At 47.6% G+C, this 21,835-nt stretch overlaps 1 protein-coding gene across 2 annotated transcripts; it reads right to left on the bottom strand.

Moving 5' to 3' along the window:
• Positions 1-10,818: 10,818 nt before the first annotated feature.
• Positions 10,819-18,560, bottom strand: LOC117845809 (cysteine-rich receptor-like protein kinase 43). Of its 2 annotated transcripts, none has more exons than XM_034726896.2 (3): positions 17,671-18,560; positions 11,588-12,007; positions 10,819-11,498 (listed from the first exon to the last, which is right to left on the bottom strand). In XM_034726896.2, exons 1-3 carry the CDS (start codon positions 18,116-18,118, stop codon positions 11,011-11,013), a joined length of 1,356 nt encoding a protein of 451 aa, XP_034582787.1. In that variant the 5' UTR covers positions 18,119-18,560; the 3' UTR covers positions 10,819-11,010. The 2 variants fall into 2 exon arrangements, with proteins under 2 accessions (XP_034582787.1, XP_034582788.1); XM_034726897.2 differs by having other exon boundaries at positions 11,592-12,007; positions 17,671-18,558.
• Between the last annotated feature and the right edge of the window lie 3,275 nt (positions 18,561-21,835).

The raw sequence follows: 21,835 nt of genomic DNA, 5'->3' as shown, positions 1-21,835 counted from the left end.
AAGCTACGGGGAAAGGGCACCCTTGGAAGAAAATCAAGAGCAATGATAGCCATAAAGCAGACTTCACGATTCTACAACAATCATCCTTTGTGGCTCCGTATATCGAGGAACACAAGCAGATTCTACTTTCCCAGTACCAAACAAAATCTGATGCCTAGATTATACATCAACACTTGGATACTTTTCCCTTTTGGTTGCATCAACACCTAATGGGTACCTCCGCGATTCACGAACAACTCGCTTGGTTAGCTACGGGACCTTATAGCACAATCATGAAATTCTAAGGTTACTAGATAAATGGTTATACATTTGACACGAGAGTCCATGATCAAAAAAGCACCAACCGAAATAGTGGTATCCATATAGATGCCATAGACAGCAACAGGAGCAAGGACTCGTATTATGGTTTCATAGAGGAGATTTGAGAACTCGAATACGGATCGCTGAACATCCCTCTATTTTGACCAATATAAACAATGTTAACTTAACCACATACATCAACTGCATTTTTGCGTGTTGAAATTATTGAATTGAAGAGTTTGTTGATCAATTGATGCATTAAAATATTTATTTTAGAAACTTAATAAACTAGTATACAATTAATGACTGATTCAAACTTATTTTAAATGTACTTGCTAATTTAATATATTTTTGCATGTTCAAAATATCTAAATTTTTTATTTTTCTTTAACAACACTAGTACAAATAATTTAAAACATATATAAATTAAAACTATAAAACAATTGTAGCGCCAGTCGGAAACGAAAAGGAGGGGCCTTTAGTCCCTATTGGTAATACCAACCGGGACTAAAGGGGCCTTTTATCATCTCCCGCGCTTAAAGCCTCATTTTTGTCCCGGTTGGTATTACCAACCGGGACTAAAGGCCCCCCCACCCTTTAGTCCCGGTTGGCAACTCCACCCGGGACTAAAGTGGGGGTATAAATATCTGTTCTCCGCCCCCTTCTTCCTCCTCACTTTTCTTCCCCGATCTGCCGCCTCTCCTCTGCTCCGCCCCAACCACCGCGTCCTCCTCCCTGGTCGCCGCGTCTGCCATTGGCCTCCGTCAAGATGACGTGCCTCCCCGTCCTCTTCCACCGCCGCCACTCCCCGCGCCTCTCCGTCATCCTCCGCCCGGCCCAGCACCTGCGCGCGCCCTCTCCACCCAGCCCGACCGTGCCACTCCTGTGCCGCCATCGCCGGTGCGACCCCGGCCTGACACCCCGGCGCGACCCCTCCACTACCAGCACCGCCACCCTCGGCGCCGTCCCTCTCTCCAGTGCCGCCGGCCGGCCGGCCACCGCACACGGTGTAGTGCCATCGTCGCTAGCCTCTTCCCCGGCCGTCGCGCCTGCGGCTCCTCGTTGTCGCACCGCGGCTCGCCGTGCGCGCGCCATCCCCGTCCCCGGCCTCCTCATCGTCGCCACGCGCCTCCCGGCCGTTGCCGCCTCATGAAGAGGTACGCGCGCGGTAGCGCTAGCGCAAGCCCTCGCCTTGCTGACGCAAGACGGGTTTTTTTAAATTAGGAAATTCAATAGAAAATTAGTAGAAATTAGTAGAAATTAGTATTAAGTAGTAGAAATTTTTGTAATTTAGTAGATTAGTGGAAATGCTTTGAAAATTAGTATACTTTAGTAGAAACTAGTACAATTTAGGATAAATACTTTGGAAATTAGTATAATTTAGTAGAAATTAGTATAATTAGTATAAATACTTTGGAAATTAGTATAATTTAGTAGAAATTACTATAATTTATTAAAAATACTTAGGAAATTAGTATACTTTAGTAGAAATTAGTATAGTTTATTATAAATGCTTAGAAAATTTGTATAATTTAGTATATTAGTGGAAATGTTTTGAGATTACTGTAACAATTTCAGCATGATTGAACTTCCACAAAATTCATTATAAATCAAACATTACAAAACTACAGATATGAAGAATAATTTATATCTAAAGTGATATAAGCAATTTGGTTCTACATAGTTCCCAGAATACTTCCCAACATAGTATTACATTACTATGAATTTATCAGAATTTTATGAGTACTCAAGATATTTATTCCAAATTAAGAGGATTAAACAACATGTATTTTAATCAGCAACAGAAACACATATTACACCAGGACAAGTATTTTTCCTAGCTAGATCTGAGCATCAGGAACCCAACAAAAGTTATATTGTATTTTTATCATTTTTCTACTATTTACTATGGATTTCACAAGTTTCAACCTTTTCAACCAAACTTAAAAGACAAAAAAAGAAAAGAACTTTGTGGATACGCCGTCGGAAATAATCTTTAACCTCAGCTCAGCCCTTCCTTTTACACTAAAACCCCCGTATATAGGACTTGGGTCCCTGGAAGTTTTCCCATCTAGCACTTAAACCCAAACTTTTCTACATAACCCCCCTGAACTTTCTATTCCTTCGCAACACAACCCCTACCCCCTTTCTTCTACCTTGGCCCGGCCCGAGCATGCCCGGCGACAACGGTGGCGGGGCCACGCCAGCGCAAAGGCTATGGCCCCCACCCCAGAGATTACCCCAGAATGTTCCCCACACCTAAGCGCACCTCCTCCTTCTCCTATCTCCCCGAACACCAAACCCTAGACCTATCCGCGGCAAGTGGCGGCGCACGGCCGGCAGCATGCTCGGGATTGAGCGCGGCAACTCGAAGGGTTTGACTCAATGGTGAGCTCATCACAGTCAAGGGCTCACCAATGCTCGGTTTTGGTTGTTTGTTGGAGTAGAGGAGGCTAGGAAGGTGGAGCTCGGCGGTAGGGTGGAGCTTGGGCGGATGGTGGCAATGGCGGCATAGGGGCTTCATTCCCTGGTGTTTTGGGCCATGGCGGCGGGCAGGAGGTGGTGGAGGGTAGAGCCTAGGAGGTACGGAGGTTCTGGTGGCAGTGGTTTGGTTCTGGTGGAGGGGATGGGGAGGATTGGGCTAGCGGAGGCGCCCTGCTCAGCTCGACTCTGGTTGCTCTGTCTTGGCTGAAACAAGAAGAAGGGAGAAGAATGGGAGAGGGAAGAGGAGGCCGGCTGGATGGGGAGGAGATAAAGCCGAGGCGCGATCATCGGTTGGTCGCCCTAGCAACCAGTGGTAGCGCAGGCGCGAGCAGTGCCGAGTGCAAGTGCAGCAGTGGTGGGGATGGCATAGCGTGCTGCCAGCGGCATGGCGCAACGATGGGACGGCGGCGGTATGGTGCACACAGGTCTCGACCCGCACGTGCAGTTGACTGCCAGGCTGGGCGGGTGGACGCAGGTGGCAGCATGGTGGGGAGCTCGCCCCTGCCATCTGTAGCAAAGATCACATGTATGCGAGGAGGGAGAAGATGAAGGTGACGAGTGGGCTCGCGCCAAAATTTTGAAAATAAATTTCCCCTTTCAAAAGTGCAAGGTGCAGTTGGTCAAAAATCCCCCAAAAATACCCATTGGAAAGATAAAATTACCAAGAACACAATGAAACTTGAACCAACTGCAGAGCTAAAAAGGAATGCATAGAATTTCAAGGAAAACAGTTCAAATTGAAACTTTGCTGAATTTTTATCACTAGCACACGTCACCCAAAAATTAGGGAAAATTCTGTAAATTCATTATTTTTCATCAAGTATTTAAATAAAATAAATGGAGCCACAACTATATAGCAAAAACTGAAGTTGCTTCACAGAGTTGCATTTGAACCATAAATATCAATTTAAAGGAGTTTAAACTGATGCAATGACATTATGCTCATTATGCACTAATAAAGTTCTCTAATCCTAAGATTAACACCTGGGGTGTTACACCTGATAGAGAGAATGATGAGCTGACTTTGGTGCTCGGGAATCCCGAACACCTAGGACGTTGCCGAGGCTTCAGGGTGGTTCCATGAAAGTTTGCTTTCCGTAGTGACATCGACACGTACAGAAGCCGGAAGAGAACAGCAAGAGGAGAGGTGGCAGCACATGTTAAAAGCTAAAGTGCATGAACAAGACGTAAGTGAAAGATTATGTATAATGCGTGGGATATATTGCTTGAGCCCCTTGGGCTAATTATATAGGAGTACATGGCTTGGAGGCCAAGTAGCCTCTCCTAGAGATAAGGAAGGTTATCCCGGGATTGCAATCAATCCTAAACTAACCATATCCAAAGTTGCCTAATATACTCTAACATCCCCCCCCCCCCCGCAGTCATAACGGGAGCGCGCAGACGATGAGACTGGAGAATAAGCCGAAGAGAGATGACTCCCCCCCCCCTCACAGTCACAACCGTTGATGCGTCGCAGATGTTGTGGCTGGAATGGGAGCCAAAAAGGCTTGTCAAGCAGATGGTAGCCCCTTAGTGCTGAAGTAGCCGAGGGTCAAGGTGGACGTGATCGAAGCGGTGGAGGAGGGCGCAAGTCTGAAGCGTCAGCGAAGGTGCTTGAATACACAAAAGCAGTATCTTCTTGTCGATAGGGTCAGCAGGATGATGAGCCGAGCGCGATGGTAGATGGTGCAGCTAAAGAGCGCAATTGTATCTTCCTTTAGCAGCGTCGGCGGTGGTGTCCACAAGCGTGCGGCAATAGGTGCGGACTCGAACCAAGAGCCAGCGTCACAAGGATGGCTTGATCATCAGCGGTGCTACTACAGCATGAAGGGTGCAACGATTACCTCGTCGTCGGGAGTGTCAACGAAGAAGCAACGACGGGACAGCAGGGCGACGCAACCCAATCTCTGATCAGGAAAAAGAAAAGCAGCAGCAGGAAGAGGCCCATGGAGAACCGGTCTGACCTCCGACCCCGCTGGTCGGAGCGGTTGGATGCGCTAGTCGGAGGTGCTGACGGAGCGATCGGGAGCGGTCGGGGCAACTAGATGCGCTGGTCGGGGCACTCGCCCGTGCGGTCGGGCGCTCGCCGTTACGGTCGGCGGCTCACCGTCACGGTCGGAGCACTCGCCTGCACGGTCGGGCGCTCGTCGAAGGCACCCGCCGCCCCTAGGTGCCGCTGTGGCCTAGAGGGGCGCCCGCCGCCGCCGAGGCGGTCAGGGGCAGTCGGGGACCGCGCTGGTAGGAGTGGTCGGATGCGCCGGTCGGAGGTGCCGATGGAGCGGTCGGGAGCGGTCGGGGCAGCCGATGCGCTGGTCGGGGCGCTAGCCCGAGCGGTCAGGGCACTCGCCTGCACGGTCGAGCGCTCGCCATTGCGGTCGAGCACTTGCTGTCACGGTCGGAGCGCTCGCCTGCGTGGTCGGGCGCTCGTCGGAGGGCGCCCGCTGCCGCCAGGTGCCGCTGCATCTTGGAGGGACGCCCGCCGCCGCCGGGGCGTCGAGGGCGGTTGAGGCGGCCGGGGACGGTGCCAGGTTGTGCCTGGAGGGGCGTGCGCCGTCGCCGGGTGCCGCTGCGGCCTGGAGGGGCGCCCGTCGCCACCGGGGCAGTCGCCAGTCGGAGCGGTCGAGGGTGGCGCCAGGATGCGCCTGGTGGGGCGCCCGCTGCCGCCGAGTGCCGCTGCGGCCTAGTAGGGCGTCTGCTGCCGCCGACTGCCGCTGTGGCCTGGAGGGGCGCCCGCCGCCGTGAGGGTCGCCGCGGGGGCATAGTTTGGAGGCGCACCGGCCACCACCGGGGGCCGCCGTGGCCTAGATCTGCTTGCTCCTTGACCACGATCGGCACGGCGGATCATAGGGATCGGCCGCGCATCCTACGAGGGTGCTGCCCCCGGCGGAGATTGATCTCCCCGGGGGCGGCGCGATGGCAGCGGAAGCCGGAGACCTAGGGTTTGTAACCTAAACTCGTGATACCATGAACGATTATGTATAATGCGTGGGATATATTGCTTGAGCCCCCTGGGCTGATTATATAGGAGTACATGGCTTGGAGGTCAAGTAGCCTCTCCTAGAGATAAGGAAGGTTATCCCGGAATTACAATCAATCCTAAACTAACCATATCTGGAGTTGCCTAATATTCTTTAATAGTAAGAATGCAGGAAGAAATTAATCGATAAGTGGTCTGGCAGTTACTAAGATGGCCCAATCTGGAGCACTGTCGGATCCCAAAGTCATCATCAGCCCTTCTCAACGCCCAAGCTTACCCGTGGTTGCGCAGGATAACCAACGGTACCCTATGGATCCCCGATGAGAACATGCCAAGCTTACCCGTGGTTGCGCAGGACAACCAACGGTACCCTATGGATGACATCACTCAGCGCACCTCATGTGAGTTGTACAGACCATTTGGCAACCTCACTATTAAGGTATACACACACACACACACACACACACACACACACATATATATATATATATAATTTATACAATTATCTCAATTGATCCACGCCTCGGGAGTTTAATAACTTCTTTATTTCTCCTATATGTACAGGTGGCGTACGGAAGTTCTTTACCAATCCTGCCAGGGCAGACAAGCCATGGCATGGAGATTCCACCTAGCTACTCCAGCGTTGGGGTGGAGCATATTTGTGATAGTAAATATGAAGGTCTAGAGCTCGACCTCCTGGGAGGTGATGGGGAAAGGACACTAGGAGATGCACTTCACGGTATCATTCTATGGTGCAAACGCTACATCATCATCCCTAGCCAGGAGGCATCATTTCTTTCCATAGATCCCAAGCAACCACCATCTCCTCGGAACTCAAGACCATCATCTCTAGCACATCCACCTCTAGGATTGTCGTCACCACTGGGACCGTCGCATCCTGCTTGATCGCCGTCTCCAGCACCATCGAATCCTGGAGGTGCGAGCGACGACGACCAAAACACCCCTCCTCGATCACCATCTGCAGCGTCGAAACTAAAGTCTGGTACGAGCAAGAAACCTGCAGCACCACTCAAGAAGTAGCGACCACCGAGGAAGAAAACAAAGAAGTCTGAACCTATTAAGAAGCTAGCAAGTGATATGACTCCTGAGGAATTGGAGGAGGCATCACAAGCATATGTAAGGGAGTGGTTTGAAAAAACGCTGCAAAAAGAAAAGCGAAGGAGATAGAGCCTAAGCCAGTAGATCCAGCCAAGTTAAAGTTTTTATTGGCATGAAAAAAGAAGTCAAAAAGACGTTACTATCGAACTACGATCGTTCACTAGTTAAGTCTTATGTAAGGGAGAGTCGTCGTCTAGCCGTACTGTCTCCCAGCTCGGGCAGCAAGATCAGCAAGCAGATAAAGACGCTCTAGCTATAGCAGCTATGCCTTTAGACCAACAAATCAAGGTCATTAAGTTTATGGAAGGCACAGGTCTCTCGCTTGTTGAAGTTCTAGGGCAAACCGAACCGCCACCTTTAGAAAAGACTGTACCTAAATGGCTCTTTGAGTTAGGCAAGCCTCTAGTCAGGTCTGAATTGGTACGGAAGCTCTCAACTAAGATGTATGAATTCCATCAGTGGTACATGGAGCAGGCGGCTAAGGAAAGGGTCATGTTCGCTCTTCTTGTTAAATCGATTGATTTTTTCGGTGAAGGTGAGAAACTTTTGTGGTTGGAATTCAAGGATATTTATGAAGTGTACCGTCAAGATGCCCTTGATGTCTCTCTCATTAGCCCCTGGGTTTGTAAGTGTGTGTTTATTAGATGTAAATTTTGGCTTAGATCATTATTTTGTGTGTGTGTCGCCCTACTAACTTTGTGTTTCATTTTATGTAGGATGCAAATTCAGAGGTGCCGTCGAGAATCCTACTTCAACGTTGGCTTCATGTATCCAGCGCTTGTTAACCAAGATCAGATTCAGGATCAACCAAAGGATACATTGGACCGAATATACAAATTCTTGGAGTAATAGAATTACAAGCAATACATACTACTGCCTTACAACTTTAAGTAAGTGTGGGTACCGTCTATTTTCGTTTTTCCTTTTCCTTACCTATTTAATGTTAGTTAGTTCTAATATGAACATTTATGTACACAGTTTCCACTATATTATCCTTATAATTATGATTGATCAAAGCAACGTTATTGTGCTTGATTCGTTGAGGAAACCAAAGGATGAGTACCAAGACATTCAAGACATGCTTAACTTGTAATAAATTTGGACCTTTATCTCTATGCAAAAGTTTATTTCCTAAATTTTCACGTAGCACTGTATCATTCATTATTTTAATTCACAGCGCACAGAAACGATTCCGTAAGCATCACCGTGGTGATTTTAAAGAAAAACTTACATTCAGGACAACGTTCCCATTAGGTATGAAGTTTGCACATTTTGTACATTCTGTAACACAAATATTTCATAACTTATTTTTTTCCACTAAAGTGCTTGAGACAAGAACAAGGGAATAATTTATGTAGATACTACGTCTGTGAGCACATGTACCATTTCGTGAGGGACAAGGTGATATCGGACCATATAACTGTATGTAAAATAAATCTATTAATAATTAATCATTTTCTACCTCCTTATATTTAATTGTTGGTATAACATTCACATATTTCCAAATTACAGATGAGGCATATTAGAGAAGAACTCTAGGAGAAGGAGAGGTTTTTGGCACTCCAAGAAACTCTCATAGTATTTCTAGTGGACGAGGTGATAAATCCCAATGAAGAATTTTATTACGATGGACATTCAATAGCCAAACCGAGTAACACCATGATGGGAGGATCCTAAGAATTACATGGACAAATTATTGTATATATAGTAATTGTATCAATACTAGTTTGATGTATACAAACTACTAAGAATTTTATATATAGTAGTTAAAATTAATATTATGCATATACTATCATGAAATATATATATATATACGACATGCATACGAGCGTATACGTGTAAGCAGTGTACGCTAAGAATGTATACATATAGGTGTATAAATATATATATATATATATATATATATATATATAAGTGAAGCAACAATTAGCATTAATATGGAAAAGAATTTAGGGTAAAAAGAAAAAAGGTCTTTAGTCCCGGTTGGTAATGCTAACCGGGACTAAAGGGGCAACCATGCACGTGGCCCTATTACCAACCGGTCTTTAGTCCCGAGTGAATGACCCGGGACTAAAGAGGGGGACCTTTAGTCCCGAATAGTTAGTCGCGGTTGGATATTTGAGAGATATGTCTCTCTCCAACCGGGATTACTGCTCGATTTTCCACCAGTGTCTAGAAATGACCACGTTAATCAGAAAAAGAGAGAAGAATTTACACTGTTGGATTTTATGAAGATCTAACGGTCTAGACTACTCAGAGGAGTCCTTATCAATTATCAAATACACCTAATAAGTGATTTAGAAATTCCCACATTAATAAAAAAAAGAGAAAGAAAATAAATTAGCACCTAACTCCACGTATAAGGTGCCAATTAAGGTAATTTTATCCTTCAGCCAACAACGTGTACTTTTCTCAAGTAATCATATCAGTACATGTCAATAGTATTTATGTCAGCAGGAAAGTATGGGCTTCGGGTACTTGTTTTTTGTGTTTTATTTATAGGCAATACTCCCTCTATTCTCTTGTGATAGGTATATTTTACTTTTTTTTAATCACACAGTACATAGCGCTTACATACACGCACGCACACTTGTCTCTACGAACACACACGCACACAACCCTACCCTATGAGTACCTCCGAAAGACTGAGCCAGCAAATTCTCGAAATTGATGAAGTAACCATTAGCACCTCACTGTCGACGGGCACGTTGACTACCATCGAAAGAATAGCAACGGTTAAACCCTAAAATAAATCTAGAAAAATACGAGCACCTATGTTGAGTTAGGTATATTTTATTTTAACATAATGATCAAGATAAACAACTCTACCTATCGTCTAATTAATGCAAACAATATTCTCTTCCTGATAAGTCCTCCACTGTTTGCGAGTATGACAAATCCTCATTGTCGATGCAATTTATTACCCGACAATTTATTACCGTGATCCACGTTGATGTCAAATAGGATTATCATTGTGAAAATCTGATTTTTAAAATCATACCTATGAAAAGATGATGATGGAGGGAGTACATGCTCCTTGCTTCATCAATGCTGCGGTGACATCCTATTTAATATTTTCATAAAACTCTATGAAACATGCAGCGGACATCATGGATATGTATGAAAGACATTTCAGTACATTGGAAACCGTGTGATCAAGTTTTGTTAAAGAAGAAACTTGTTTCCTCTCTTTTCAAAACTCCAACCCAAGCACCCGCAGCGTGTATCCTCAAGGCCAATGTTTCAAATGTCATGTCACCGCCGATGCTTGATTTTCATTTTGTGCTGCAGTTTTGAGCATAGGTTTGGTGGGGCCCATGACACATTAAACAAAGGAATTCCAATGGCATTCCTCTCTTCCCTACCGTACTCTCTGTCATCTGCTAGTCAGCCACGTTAGTTTTTTATTCAGCAGGCATCGAGGAAAGACGAAGCATCGATGACAGAATATTTTGATCAAGCATCGGTAGCCACGATGGATGCCCAGTTCTTCTCTTTCATATCAAAGGTCTTGTTTAGTTGATCCCCAAATTTCAGAGCACAATGCAAAAAGAAGATTCTCCATCACATTAAACTTGCGGTACATGCATTGAGTACTGAATGTAGACGAAATCAAAAACTAATTGCACAGTTTTGTTGTACTTTGCGAGACGAATCTTTTGAGCCTAATTAGTCAATATTTGGACAATAATTCACAAATACAAATGAAACGCTACAGTGTCGCTACAGTAATTTGGACACCCCAAAATTGAGCAACCAAGCCTCACCTTTTCATCCACGCTGTGGATGCTCTTATATTCGAAGATTAATAAACTGGATTTGCAGGGATGCAAATCGGGGTCACGATTGGCAACAAGGTTCCCTAGACTACTCGAGTAGGCGAGGATTTATACAGGTGAGGAAGATGGCATCGTTATTTCGACTGAATGATACAGAAATTTCGAGTGAACAAGCACGGAATTTTTATCGCTCTCGTTTTTCTATGCACAATTCCTGAATCCACCACGGATGGATCGATCAATAGTTCATTGCTCCATATCAACCAGCATGCTAATGAAATCCAATCACTAGATCCTATCCGCTAGCAAAATAATCATGCCATCTATACCTGATCTGATCTAGCTACAATGTCAGCACGAACAAATGGAGGGGGGAAGAGAAGGTAAGAATTGACAAATGTACAGTTGGACTCGCCCTGCTGCCTCTGCTACTCCTGCTCCTCTCGGTGCGACGGCAGACCGCCATGGCTCCTCAAGGTGTGCGTGCTCGACGTCGTCATCGCGTTCGACGCGGATGCCGATGCGTGCGATGTCGCGGACGTGGACGGCGAGCTGGTCCCCGACGACGACCCGGCGGAGTAGTGCGAGCCGCGCAGGCCGTGGGGCCTCCGCCGGTACCGCGACCCGGGCACCCCTGGGCGCGTCGGCTCCTCGAGCGTGCTCTGCTTCTTGGACAGGATGATCACCACGCGCTTCATGTCCGGCCGCAGCCGCGGGTCGGCCTGCACGCACAGCAGCCCAATGCGCACGCACAGCTCCACCTGCTCCGGCACCGCTGCCGACTTGACGGCGGGGTCGAGCAGCTCCAGGCTCCGGCCCTTCTTGTACAGCCTCCACGCCTGCGACGCACAGAGCAACGGATGCATGTGAGGAATCAGGAAAAGAGCAAAAGGCACACGAATGTGCTGGCATTCCGTTGCACACATACGTACGTATTCGAGGAGGCTGTCGGAGTCGGAGTCGGGGGGCGGGACGAAGGAGGAGTTCTTGCGGCCGGAGACGATCTCGAGGACGACGACGCCGAAGCTGAAGACGTCGGCCTTGGTGGAGAGGTCGCCGTGCATGAGGTACTCGGGCGCCATGTAGCCGTTGGTGCCGGCGACGCGGGTGTGGACGCGGGAGCGGCCGTCGCCGGCCTCCGGGAAGAGGCGGGCCATGCCGAAGTCCGCGATCTTGGGCACCCACCGGTCGTCCAGGAGGATGTTGCTGGCCTTGATGTCGCGGTGGATGATGGGCGTGTGCGCGTCCTCGTGGAGGTACAGCAGGCCACGCGCCACGCCCACCACCACCTCGTGCCGCCGCGCCCAGGTCAGCTCCGCGCGCCGCGACCGGTGACTGTTGCTGCTGGCTGGGCATCGCACGAGAGGGAAAACCACACGGTGTCAGAGCCACATGCAGACAGTGGAACGAATGCAAGAATGAAACATGAAATCTTCGCAGTGAGCTTGTGACAGAAATCAAACGCAAAAGGAGGATATGTTTCACAGGAGCAGAGAGTACGCTCTATGCGAATCTAGAAATGGCGTGCTCGGCCATGGCTCGGCCGTCCAGCTAGCCTTTTCGTTCCATGTTGAAATTCAATTCAATACGTCCCAACGAAACCCAGACAAAGAAATCAAATGCTCCGTGCTCCTCTCAACAACCACCAAAACAACGTTGACACGTACTGCGAAATCGATAAACAGGACAAGAGAGGTCGGCCAAAGAGCAGGCGGATCCACAGAGAAAGCACGTGTCCAATGTGAAAAAAAAAAGGGGGCAAAAAGGAAAAACAGTGCTTTAGCTTCCGTCTTCTCTGAGGCCCTGACTCGCACCGAAACGGTTTGGATCTCGAGCGAGAGTTTAGTTTGTGTCACATCAAATATTCTAAAGCTAGTTAGAAGGATTAAATATAAGTTAATTATAAAACTAATCATATAATAGAGGCTAAACGGCGAGACGAATCTATTAAACCTAATTAATTCATCATTAGCAAATGATTACTTGTAGTAGCACATTGTCAAATCATGGACTAATTAGGTTTAATAGATTCATCTCGCTGTTTAGCCTCCATCTGTGTAATGAGTTTTGTAAATATCCATATTTAATACTTCTAGTTAGTATCTAAATATTCGATATGATCCAAACACCCACATCGTCACTACTCTAATTTCCCCGGTACTTTCTCGGTCCGCCATGACGACGGCGCAACGGGTCAGACAGCGACGTGTCTGACGTCGTCTCGTGGTCCTGGATCGACCAGCTCAAGGAAAGGGAAAGAAAAACAGGAAGCGCGTACACACGGCTACGGGTCAAGCACGCTACGCATGGGGTAATCGATCCAAAGCACGATCATGTCCAACGGAGTCCCACATAATCCAGTGACCCTGTGTGCACCCACAGTGCTTGTGGAACCAAAGCAAGAGCACCAGAAGTCTTAGGTCGTGCGATGGCGCTGTGCAGATTATTGTAATGCCCGGAAGGACTAATTCGATTTTGACCAGCACAAAGAGATTGCACAAGCGGGTTTGACCAGGTCAAAGTAATCTAATGTACTCCCTCTATCCTAAATTACTATTTTTCTAGACACTCCTTTTGATATGCACCTAGATATATAAATGTCTAGATACATAGCAAAAATGATGTATCAAGAAAAATCAAAACGAATAGTAATTTAGGACGGAGGGAGTAGCAAAGTTGATTAACACTTTGAGCCTTGTTTAGTTCCCCCCAAACTACCAACTTTGGCACTATAAAAAAAGAAGATTCTCCATCACATCAAACTTGCGGTACATGCATGGAGTACTAAATGTAGACGAAATCAAAAACTAATTGCACAGTTTTGTTGTACTTTGCGAGACAAATCTTTTGAGCCTAATTAGTCAATGTTTGAACAATAATTCACAAATACAAACGAAATGCTACAGTTACGCATTTATGACTTTGGTACTTCCAAATTGGGACACTAAACAAGGCGGTCAACAGAACGCTGGCAGAAAGTTGGCCTTTTTTGTGTTAGTACAACTAGTCCAAGATTAGGCGAATCCTTTTCGAAGTTGAGATCGCGACGTCCGCATGCAGCCCACTCCCTTGAGGAATGATTCTCTTGGTACGAAAACTAATCGTCCCACTGCTATAAACGGTGCTATAAAATGGCTTCACCATGTAGCGTAGCGACAGTACGTGTAGACAAACGGTGCGTGTCAGCGTGTGCATGACATCATGATCGCGTCAGCCATGGTATGCTGTAAGTCAGTGCAGGGCAGCCACTGCCTCTGCTCCGGGACGGGGCTCCTCCGTTCGGTCCGTCCGATGATGCAAACACGCAAGCAGCAGAACGTTGGAGGATTTTTTAATTAACGTTAACCTTCTAGAAAAAAAAAATGGAAAAGCACGAGTCGAAAGGAAAGAATCATAAGATGACAAGGATTGCTTATCGGAAGCCAACTTGTACTGTACTGCTAGTACTCTAGTAGCAAGTAGCAACAGCCAGCATGCTTCGTGACCCCGTCAAAGGTTTGTATACTTGTACAGTTGACCAGGCGTTGCAACAGTGGCGGAGCTTGAGCAAGTAATCAGGGGAGGCCAGCCATGTTACTTTGCTCTAAAAATCAATGAACACTAGCTGATTTACTATTCATATAGTGGAGATTTTTACAAGGAAGGGGTGGCCATGGCCCCCTTTGGATTGCACTAAGCTCCGCCCCTACGTTGCAAAGAGAGGGCTAGTCTGCTGGACCTGTGCATGATAGCAGCTGGGTTGTTAGTTAGTAATGGCCCATTGACCCTTGGAGATCTGTGATGCAAGCATGCACGAGGAGGACTGTCGCCGTTTGTCATGCCTCCCCAAAGGGGTAGCAAACTAGCAATGATAAACGGTGTTTGGATACTATGTGCTAAACTTTAGCAGTGTCACATCGGATGTTCGATGCTAATTAGAAAAACTAAATATGAGCTAATTATAAAATTAAAAGCAGAACCCTATCTAATTCGCGAGACGAATCTATTAAGCCTAATTAATCCATCATTAGCAAATGGTTACTGTAGCACCACATTATCAAATCATGAACTAATTAGGCTTAATAGATTCGTCTCATGAATTATACTCCATCTGTGTAATTAATTTTATAATTAGTCTATATTTAATACTCCTAATTAGTATCAAAACATCCGATGTGACAGGTGCTAAGCTTGGGGTGTATCCAAACACCCCCTACAGTACAATAGCAGTGGCCAGTGGACGTTCAGTTCAGACACCCGCACGCAAAGGAGAACAATGGACAAACAGTGGATCCATCGAGCAACAGATTTGTAATCTTTCCCAACAACAACAACAACAAACTTACCACATTGGTTGGTTTATTACATTCAAGACGGATGCAGCCATGCATTCTACTACGCAATCATCAGAAAGAACAGTTTGAATCACTCGAGTTTGAGGTTTGAACTAGAAAAAAGTGCCTCATTTGCCTATTTTATGGATCGTTCCTAAGGCCAGTAGGAATACACGGCCCTACTGTAGTCTGTGTTTCTCGATGAACGACAGTCTGTCCAGCCGTCCGGGTTGCAGCTAGCTGGGACTGGAGTACAGTAGAGGTAGAGCATAGAATAGATCAGCCAACAGGTGCCAGACCTCATCGCCTCGTACGACACACACATCCATCATCGGACCGAACGGTCCGAAACTCTGGAGCACTGGACTAGCAACAGCATCCGTATGCATTGTTTGACTAGCGCGGGCACATGGATTTGCTCGTGGTTGCCGATACTCTGTATCATGACGAGAGCAAACGGCTCTGTTCACTAAAGTTTGACAACAGATTGCTGCTACCTTACGACACAATTATCGGACCAAACAATCTGGCTCCCCGAGCTAGTGAAATGTGCTTTAATCGTTGTTTCAAGGATAGCTCCTGGCCTCAATACGAATGCCTCCTAGGTAATTTTGCTTGTCGATCGCCGCCGGCTTCAATTTTTCTCGCAGCACTTTGGCAAGTCTGGTACGAATGTTAGGCAATGAATCAAATGGTCCCTTAGATTGCGATGTCGCAGTCCACTCTAAAGAATTTTCTTGGCACAGAAACTAGTGCTGCGGAATTAGTGGTTCGTGAGGGGCAGACAAAAGCACTGTATTGGCTACTTGCGCTAATTACGAATATCAGTCAGACATTGTTTAAACTTTGACTAGCAGCATTTGATAATATATTGTCTCTTTAATATATATATTACAAAAGCAGTTCTACCTGGGGACAAGATGGGATCAAGTTTCTCCCAGGACCCCACTGCCCTCTCCCAGCGATGAATCTTATGCCCCTAAACACAAATCTACATACGAACTTTGACCAGCGACTCGCTAAACAAAATCGCTTTAGCCTTTAGCAACCGTTCGTACGTGACATCAGCAGCCGCCGGGTTGCGGCAGCCACTGCTGCGGGGCGCGTGGATGATCCAATCACTCTAGCAGTGTGCCTTCTAGGAAAGGAGAAAGCACGAAGAGAAAAGAGGAAGGGTTCACGTTTCACAATGCCAGCAGAGAGGCAAAGAACATTCTGATTGTGAACAGCTTGGGGAGGTTAGTCAGAGAAAAATGTGGACGGATAAAGTGAGAGAAGAATCAGCAAGATGATGACAAGGGTTGCTTATCGGAAGCCAACCGGTCCTGTAACACTGGTCGCAACAACCAACCTGTCGATGGCTAGGCCAAAAGACTACTGATCAACTATACTGCTGACCAGGCGTTGCAAAGTGAAGACTGTTATGCCGGACCGGCGGACCCTGTTCCGGCCGCCCTGCACGATCAGAGCACAAGTTCCGACCGATGTCTGTGGACCATGAATGCGGTTGCTGCTGGTTAGTGATGACCGATTGACCCTTACAGATCTGTGATCATGCACTGAGGACAGCACCGTTGTCGTTCAGTCGTGCTTCCAAAAGCGGAGCAATGACAACGCGTTGTGCAACAGCATCAGCATTGGACTTTCAGAATTCAGGCACCCACTCAAAGAAACACAAGGAGCAAAGATCTCTGCACTGCACCGAACATGGCAAATGGGCCAAACTAATTCTGATCGTGTGTACAGATGCTTCCAGATCCGAAAACGTGGAGCACCAAAATCCAGGTGCTCTACGCCTACGGATAGACTAGCGCGAGATGAATATAGTACGTATTTCTCAAAGTGTATAAAGTTGGGCACAGGTGCGCAGCCGACGGTCTGACACTCATAGAATCCATCGACAGACACATTGCTACCTACCTTACGTCCTTACCTTAACGACTGGCTCGATGCAGTCAAGACGGAAGCAGCCATGCATTCTTCTAATAATACTAGGACGCAATCATCGGATCAAACAATCCTTAAATCTCTCAAGTTTGAAATTTGAACTACCCAGGAAAATGTTTTTATTTGCTACTCCCTCCGTCCCAAATTATAGGTCGTTTTGACTTTATTAGATTCATAAACTTTGTTATGCACTTAGATATACCCTATGTCTAGATGCATAATAATATCTATATATCTATAAAAGCCAAAACGACATATAATTTGGAACGGAGGAAGTAGTTTATTGATGGCTCCTGACCTCAATCGCCAGTACGAACGAATGCACGCGCCCTTATTTTGCTACTGTAATTTGTGCTTCTCGGTGAATGACAGTCATTTCGGCAGCCTGGCCTCCCATTCACGCAACGCAAGCAAGCGATGAATGGGTCACTCGCGCGTACAACAAATCAACCAAGCCAGCATGAGCGGTAGGGAACAGTACAGCGACTTTTTCCTGGCACATCAATGCCCTGCGAGGAAATATCCCCACCAACCGCGCATCGGCCACCTCTGTTTCAATGAAGCACACGGATTGCAGCAGCCGATCTCTGATGCGGTCAAACAATTTCCTCTCTAATTATCTCGGCGTCTGATTGTACGAAAACGGAGATCACTTGCTCGATCGCGCGAATTAGTACTAGATAACTAATGGTGGGAAATCAGAAAAGCAAATTCAGGGAGCAATCAACGGAGCGGAATGGGGAGCACTCACAGTGGCCGGAGGCGGGGGCGAAGAGGATCTTGTCGAGGCTCTCGTTGGGCACGTACTCGTAGACGAGCAGCTTGTCCTCGGCGCCGCGCGCGCAGTAGCCGATGAGGTTGACGACGTTCCGGTGCTGCACCCGCGACAGTAGCGTGGCCTCGTTCCGGAACTCCCGCGCGCCCTGCCGCGACCCGGCGCCGAGGCACTTGACGGCGACGTCGCGGCCGTCCTCGAGGCGGCCCCGGTACACGGGGCCGAACCCGCCCTGCCCCAGCCGCTGCTTCTCTGAGAAGCCCCGCGTCGCCGCCGCCAGGGCCTCGTACCTGAATCCGCGCTGCTCCCGCGCCGCGATCGCCTCCAGGTCCGCCTCCTCCTCCCGCTCGCGGCGCGACTCGGAGGACGAGCGCCGGGAGGAGAAGGGCCGCGCCAGGCGCTCCAGGAGCTCCCGCGGCTTCATGCCGCCGCCGCCGCCGGCCTCGTCGGCCAGCGCCCAGGTGATGGGCTGGACGACGCCGCGGGCAGGGGAGGTGGGGTGCTGCTGCCCCGCTCGAGCGGGCGCGCGCGGGGAGAGGGGAGAGAGCGCGAGAGGAGGGCCGCTTCGGCCCGCGGTGTTGAGGAAGCCGCCGGGGTGGGTGTGGCGTGGGTAGGCTGTACGACGCGTGCGGGTGGTGGATTTTGTGGCGCGGTGAGGGGGGACGGGGTTGGAGATGGATTTGGGGAGGGAGTGGGAGAGGAGGCGAGCGCGTGCGCTAGCTAGTTCTCGGCAGGCGGCCCATGGGGGTTGCCGGGTTTGGGGGTGGGGTGGATTTTGCGTCGGGGTTTGGCGCTCTCGGGGACACGATGTCGATGACGATGAGCGCGGCCGCGGCCGGGAGGGAGGAGGGTCAAGCAACAACTGTTCAGAGGCGTCGCTGTCGCGGGAGGAGGTAGTCCAGGCGACTGCGCGTTGACGAACGCCGGGGATCCGCCTCCGCCCGCCGGTTCGCTCGCGTGTGGGTTCCACCTGGACGGGGGAGAGAGACAGAGACCGCCCGCGTGGGTCCGTGCCGTCCGTGGGCGCGGCGCGCGGTGGCGCGGACGGACGGACATAGGCGTGCGAGACGTGCGGTGCAGGTCAGCAGGTCCGGGTCCGGCCTCGCCCGCGACTCGGCTCGTGGGGGCACTGGGAAACCGCGGGGAAACGGCGCGACGTCGTCCCGGCCGGGACTGCTGCTTCTGGTGGTGATGCAGTCGGAGCGCAAGGCCTGGCAGCCGGGTGTGGAGTCGTCACGGTTGGCCTGGCCCACTGTACCTTTCCCCTGCTCCGTTCCCACTGGAGGGACCGAGGGAGACTGTAGTCACGAACCGTACAGCAGTCGTTCTGTATACGATCGTACATATAGATTCAGAGGCTGAGTCGAAATTTAGGGGCCTTTCTAAACTTTCTCCCGTCCTATCGAATGTTTAAATACTAATTAGGAGTATTAAACATAGATTATTTAAAAAAATTCATTGCACAGATAAGGCTAAACGACGAGACGAATCTATTAAACCTAATTAGTCCATGATGTGACAATATGCTGCTGCAGTAACCATTTGCTAATGATGGATTAATTAGGCTTAATAGATTCGTCTCACCGTTTAGCTTCCATCTGTGTAATTAATTTTATAATTATCTCATATTTAGTCCTAGAATCCAACACCGCCTTAGACACCGTTTGGATCCCATTATGGAATCTGAATTTTTGATGGATTTCCAATATCTGGAATTTGGGCAAAATTTGGATGGAGTCTGATTTTATGGCTATTGCCTGTTTGTTACGTACATGACTTTTTTTGCTCTTGCCATCATTTCGTGCTCAATATCAGATGAGGGGTAAAATAGTAATTGCCATGGGCAGAAGCTGGTGGAATTAAGCCTTTAGCAGATTCTAGGATTCATAGAATCTAGAAAAAATAGCTTCTGAAATCTGCACCAAAATCTGACCTGTTTAAAGCCACTCCGGATTCTAGATTCTGGATTCAATAATCTGCCATGCTCGTAGTCGCATTTCGTAGCTCGAAGCAGATTGGCGGTGGCTCGCCAACCTGCATCTTCTGAATCGCGAAGACGCAACGAAAATCTGGACCGATACTGCATTCTCATGGAGCCAAGTCTGCCGGTACACGAAACGCACAAAACATCTCTGTTCAAATCTGTTGGGATTTGGAATCCCAAACAGGTTGTAGGGAGAAGGAAAGGGAGAGCAAGCTAAATGAATGAGTGAACTAAGTGAGCAAATAGCCAAAAATCCAATCCTCCCACCCCTTGATTCTATTTATAGGGAGATGGAGGAGGCTATTTATACTTTTTTCATAGGTGGGGTTGAATATTACAACAAGATCCCTAAACTATTATAACGAGATCCCTGACTGTTATGACCGAGTCCCTAACCTTTAAAAAAATCCCTAGTCTCCATTTTAAATCTCTTTTACGCACACACGGAGGTTTCTAGCCCTTAGTCCATCTAAATCGCACACCCAACAAAATCACAACAGGCAGGCGTCCCTCTCAGACAGCTCAGCTTTAGCAGGGCGCCAAGCAAGTCACGTAAAAGCTGAGCTGTCAAGCAAGTCACGTAGAGGGACACGCACACTTTTTTTTTCTGGGAAAGAAAATAGACAAGTCATCGCTAGGCAAGACTCTGACTTCAGCTGGATCGGAGAATCGGAGGTCGTCGTCTCGCACGTGGATGCGTTGTTCGTTGCTAGCCACTCGTTGCCTCATATGCCCGGGGAAGTATCCAAAGGCTTCTTTGCCATTTGATCATGATGGGTGCCAGCCTGCCAGGTGCCTGCCCTTGCCATGCCGTTGCCATTTGCCACCAGACCCAAGACTCCAGGAGCTCATCGCTGCGAGGTGCGAGGTGCGAGGAGGTCATCGTTGACGGTGACCGACAGTAACTGCAAAATGATGCCGGGAGACCTTTCGTCTCAAGAAGCCGTGTTCTGTTTAGTAGCCGACAGTAACTGCAAAATGATGCCGGGAGACCTTTCGTCTCAAGAAGCCGTGTTCTGTTTAGTAGGGGGGGGGGGGGGGGGGGGGGACAATGAATGGCTAAGCTTTTTCACTGAATCCCAATGGGTCATTAACTGCTGACTGGTAAAAGGTACATGCACGCGCAAGTATATGCATAATTTGATTTTTCATGCAAACCTGAACTGTTGTTAGTATTTTTTTTTGAAACAGGAGGGGTAAATCCCTACTGATTATATATATTAAAATAAAAGAGCAAGTATTACAAAAGGAGTCTCAAGAAACATGAAAAGAAACAAAAAAAATAAGAAAATTTGCAACAGAAAGTCTAGCCATAGTTGCATTGCTAATTTAACTTGTTTTTCTCGAAGGATAACCAGAGCAAATTCTTTCTTAACCTCCTCCAGCAAAGATTAACTTCAGTTACAATTAATTTGAAATCAGATCATTTCGAGACATCAAAATGCTCCAACTTATAAGTATGATAATATCCATGAAGAAAGGTTGTTAAAGTTGCTGTCTAGAGCTAGAGAGCACGGCATATAGTTCCTCAACAGAATCAATTGACAGGTTCAGAAGCATAGGTAACATGCTCTGGTCACGTTCAGGTAGCTAAAGTCCATACCTACATGTATGACTTATTAGAAAACGAGTAATCAAGTTAAAATAAGGTAAGAATCGAAAAGGTAGCTCTTTCCAAATTGACGTAGGCCGGAGGCATGCCACTATAAAAAGTAAAAGACATATAGTTTGGCTACATCAAATTTTTTTCTCTCAAATATGTTCTCGTGCTGCGCGTCATTATACTAAGAAGTGTATAAAAGTTAGTTACAACAATGCAGCAGTAGATTCCAATGAACTGAAATGCAGACGTATCAACCAAAGATTGTCTCGATACTCTATATAGTATCACCATTTGTAGACAAGATCGGTACAGAAGAATGTGCGCAACTTGCATTATATTGCGAAGCATGCGAGAAGCTTGAAATAATGCAGCACCATGAAATACTTTGTCCTCGAATCAGGGTATTTAGACAACAGCATCAAAGATTTATTCCACTGATAATCCAAATCAAACATCAAACGCACAAGATCTTCGAGCATGGTACACTCCCAACAGTGATTACTGGATTTTTTTTATAATGGAAGTTTTATTAATTTTAAGAACATTACATCGAG

Source organism: Setaria viridis, chromosome 2 (genome assembly GCF_005286985.2).
Source record: "Setaria viridis chromosome 2, Setaria_viridis_v4.0, whole genome shotgun sequence".
In the NCBI taxonomy this organism is placed as follows: Eukaryota; Viridiplantae; Streptophyta; class Magnoliopsida; order Poales; family Poaceae; genus Setaria; species Setaria viridis.
This window is presented reverse-complemented; position numbering and strand designations above follow the sequence as displayed.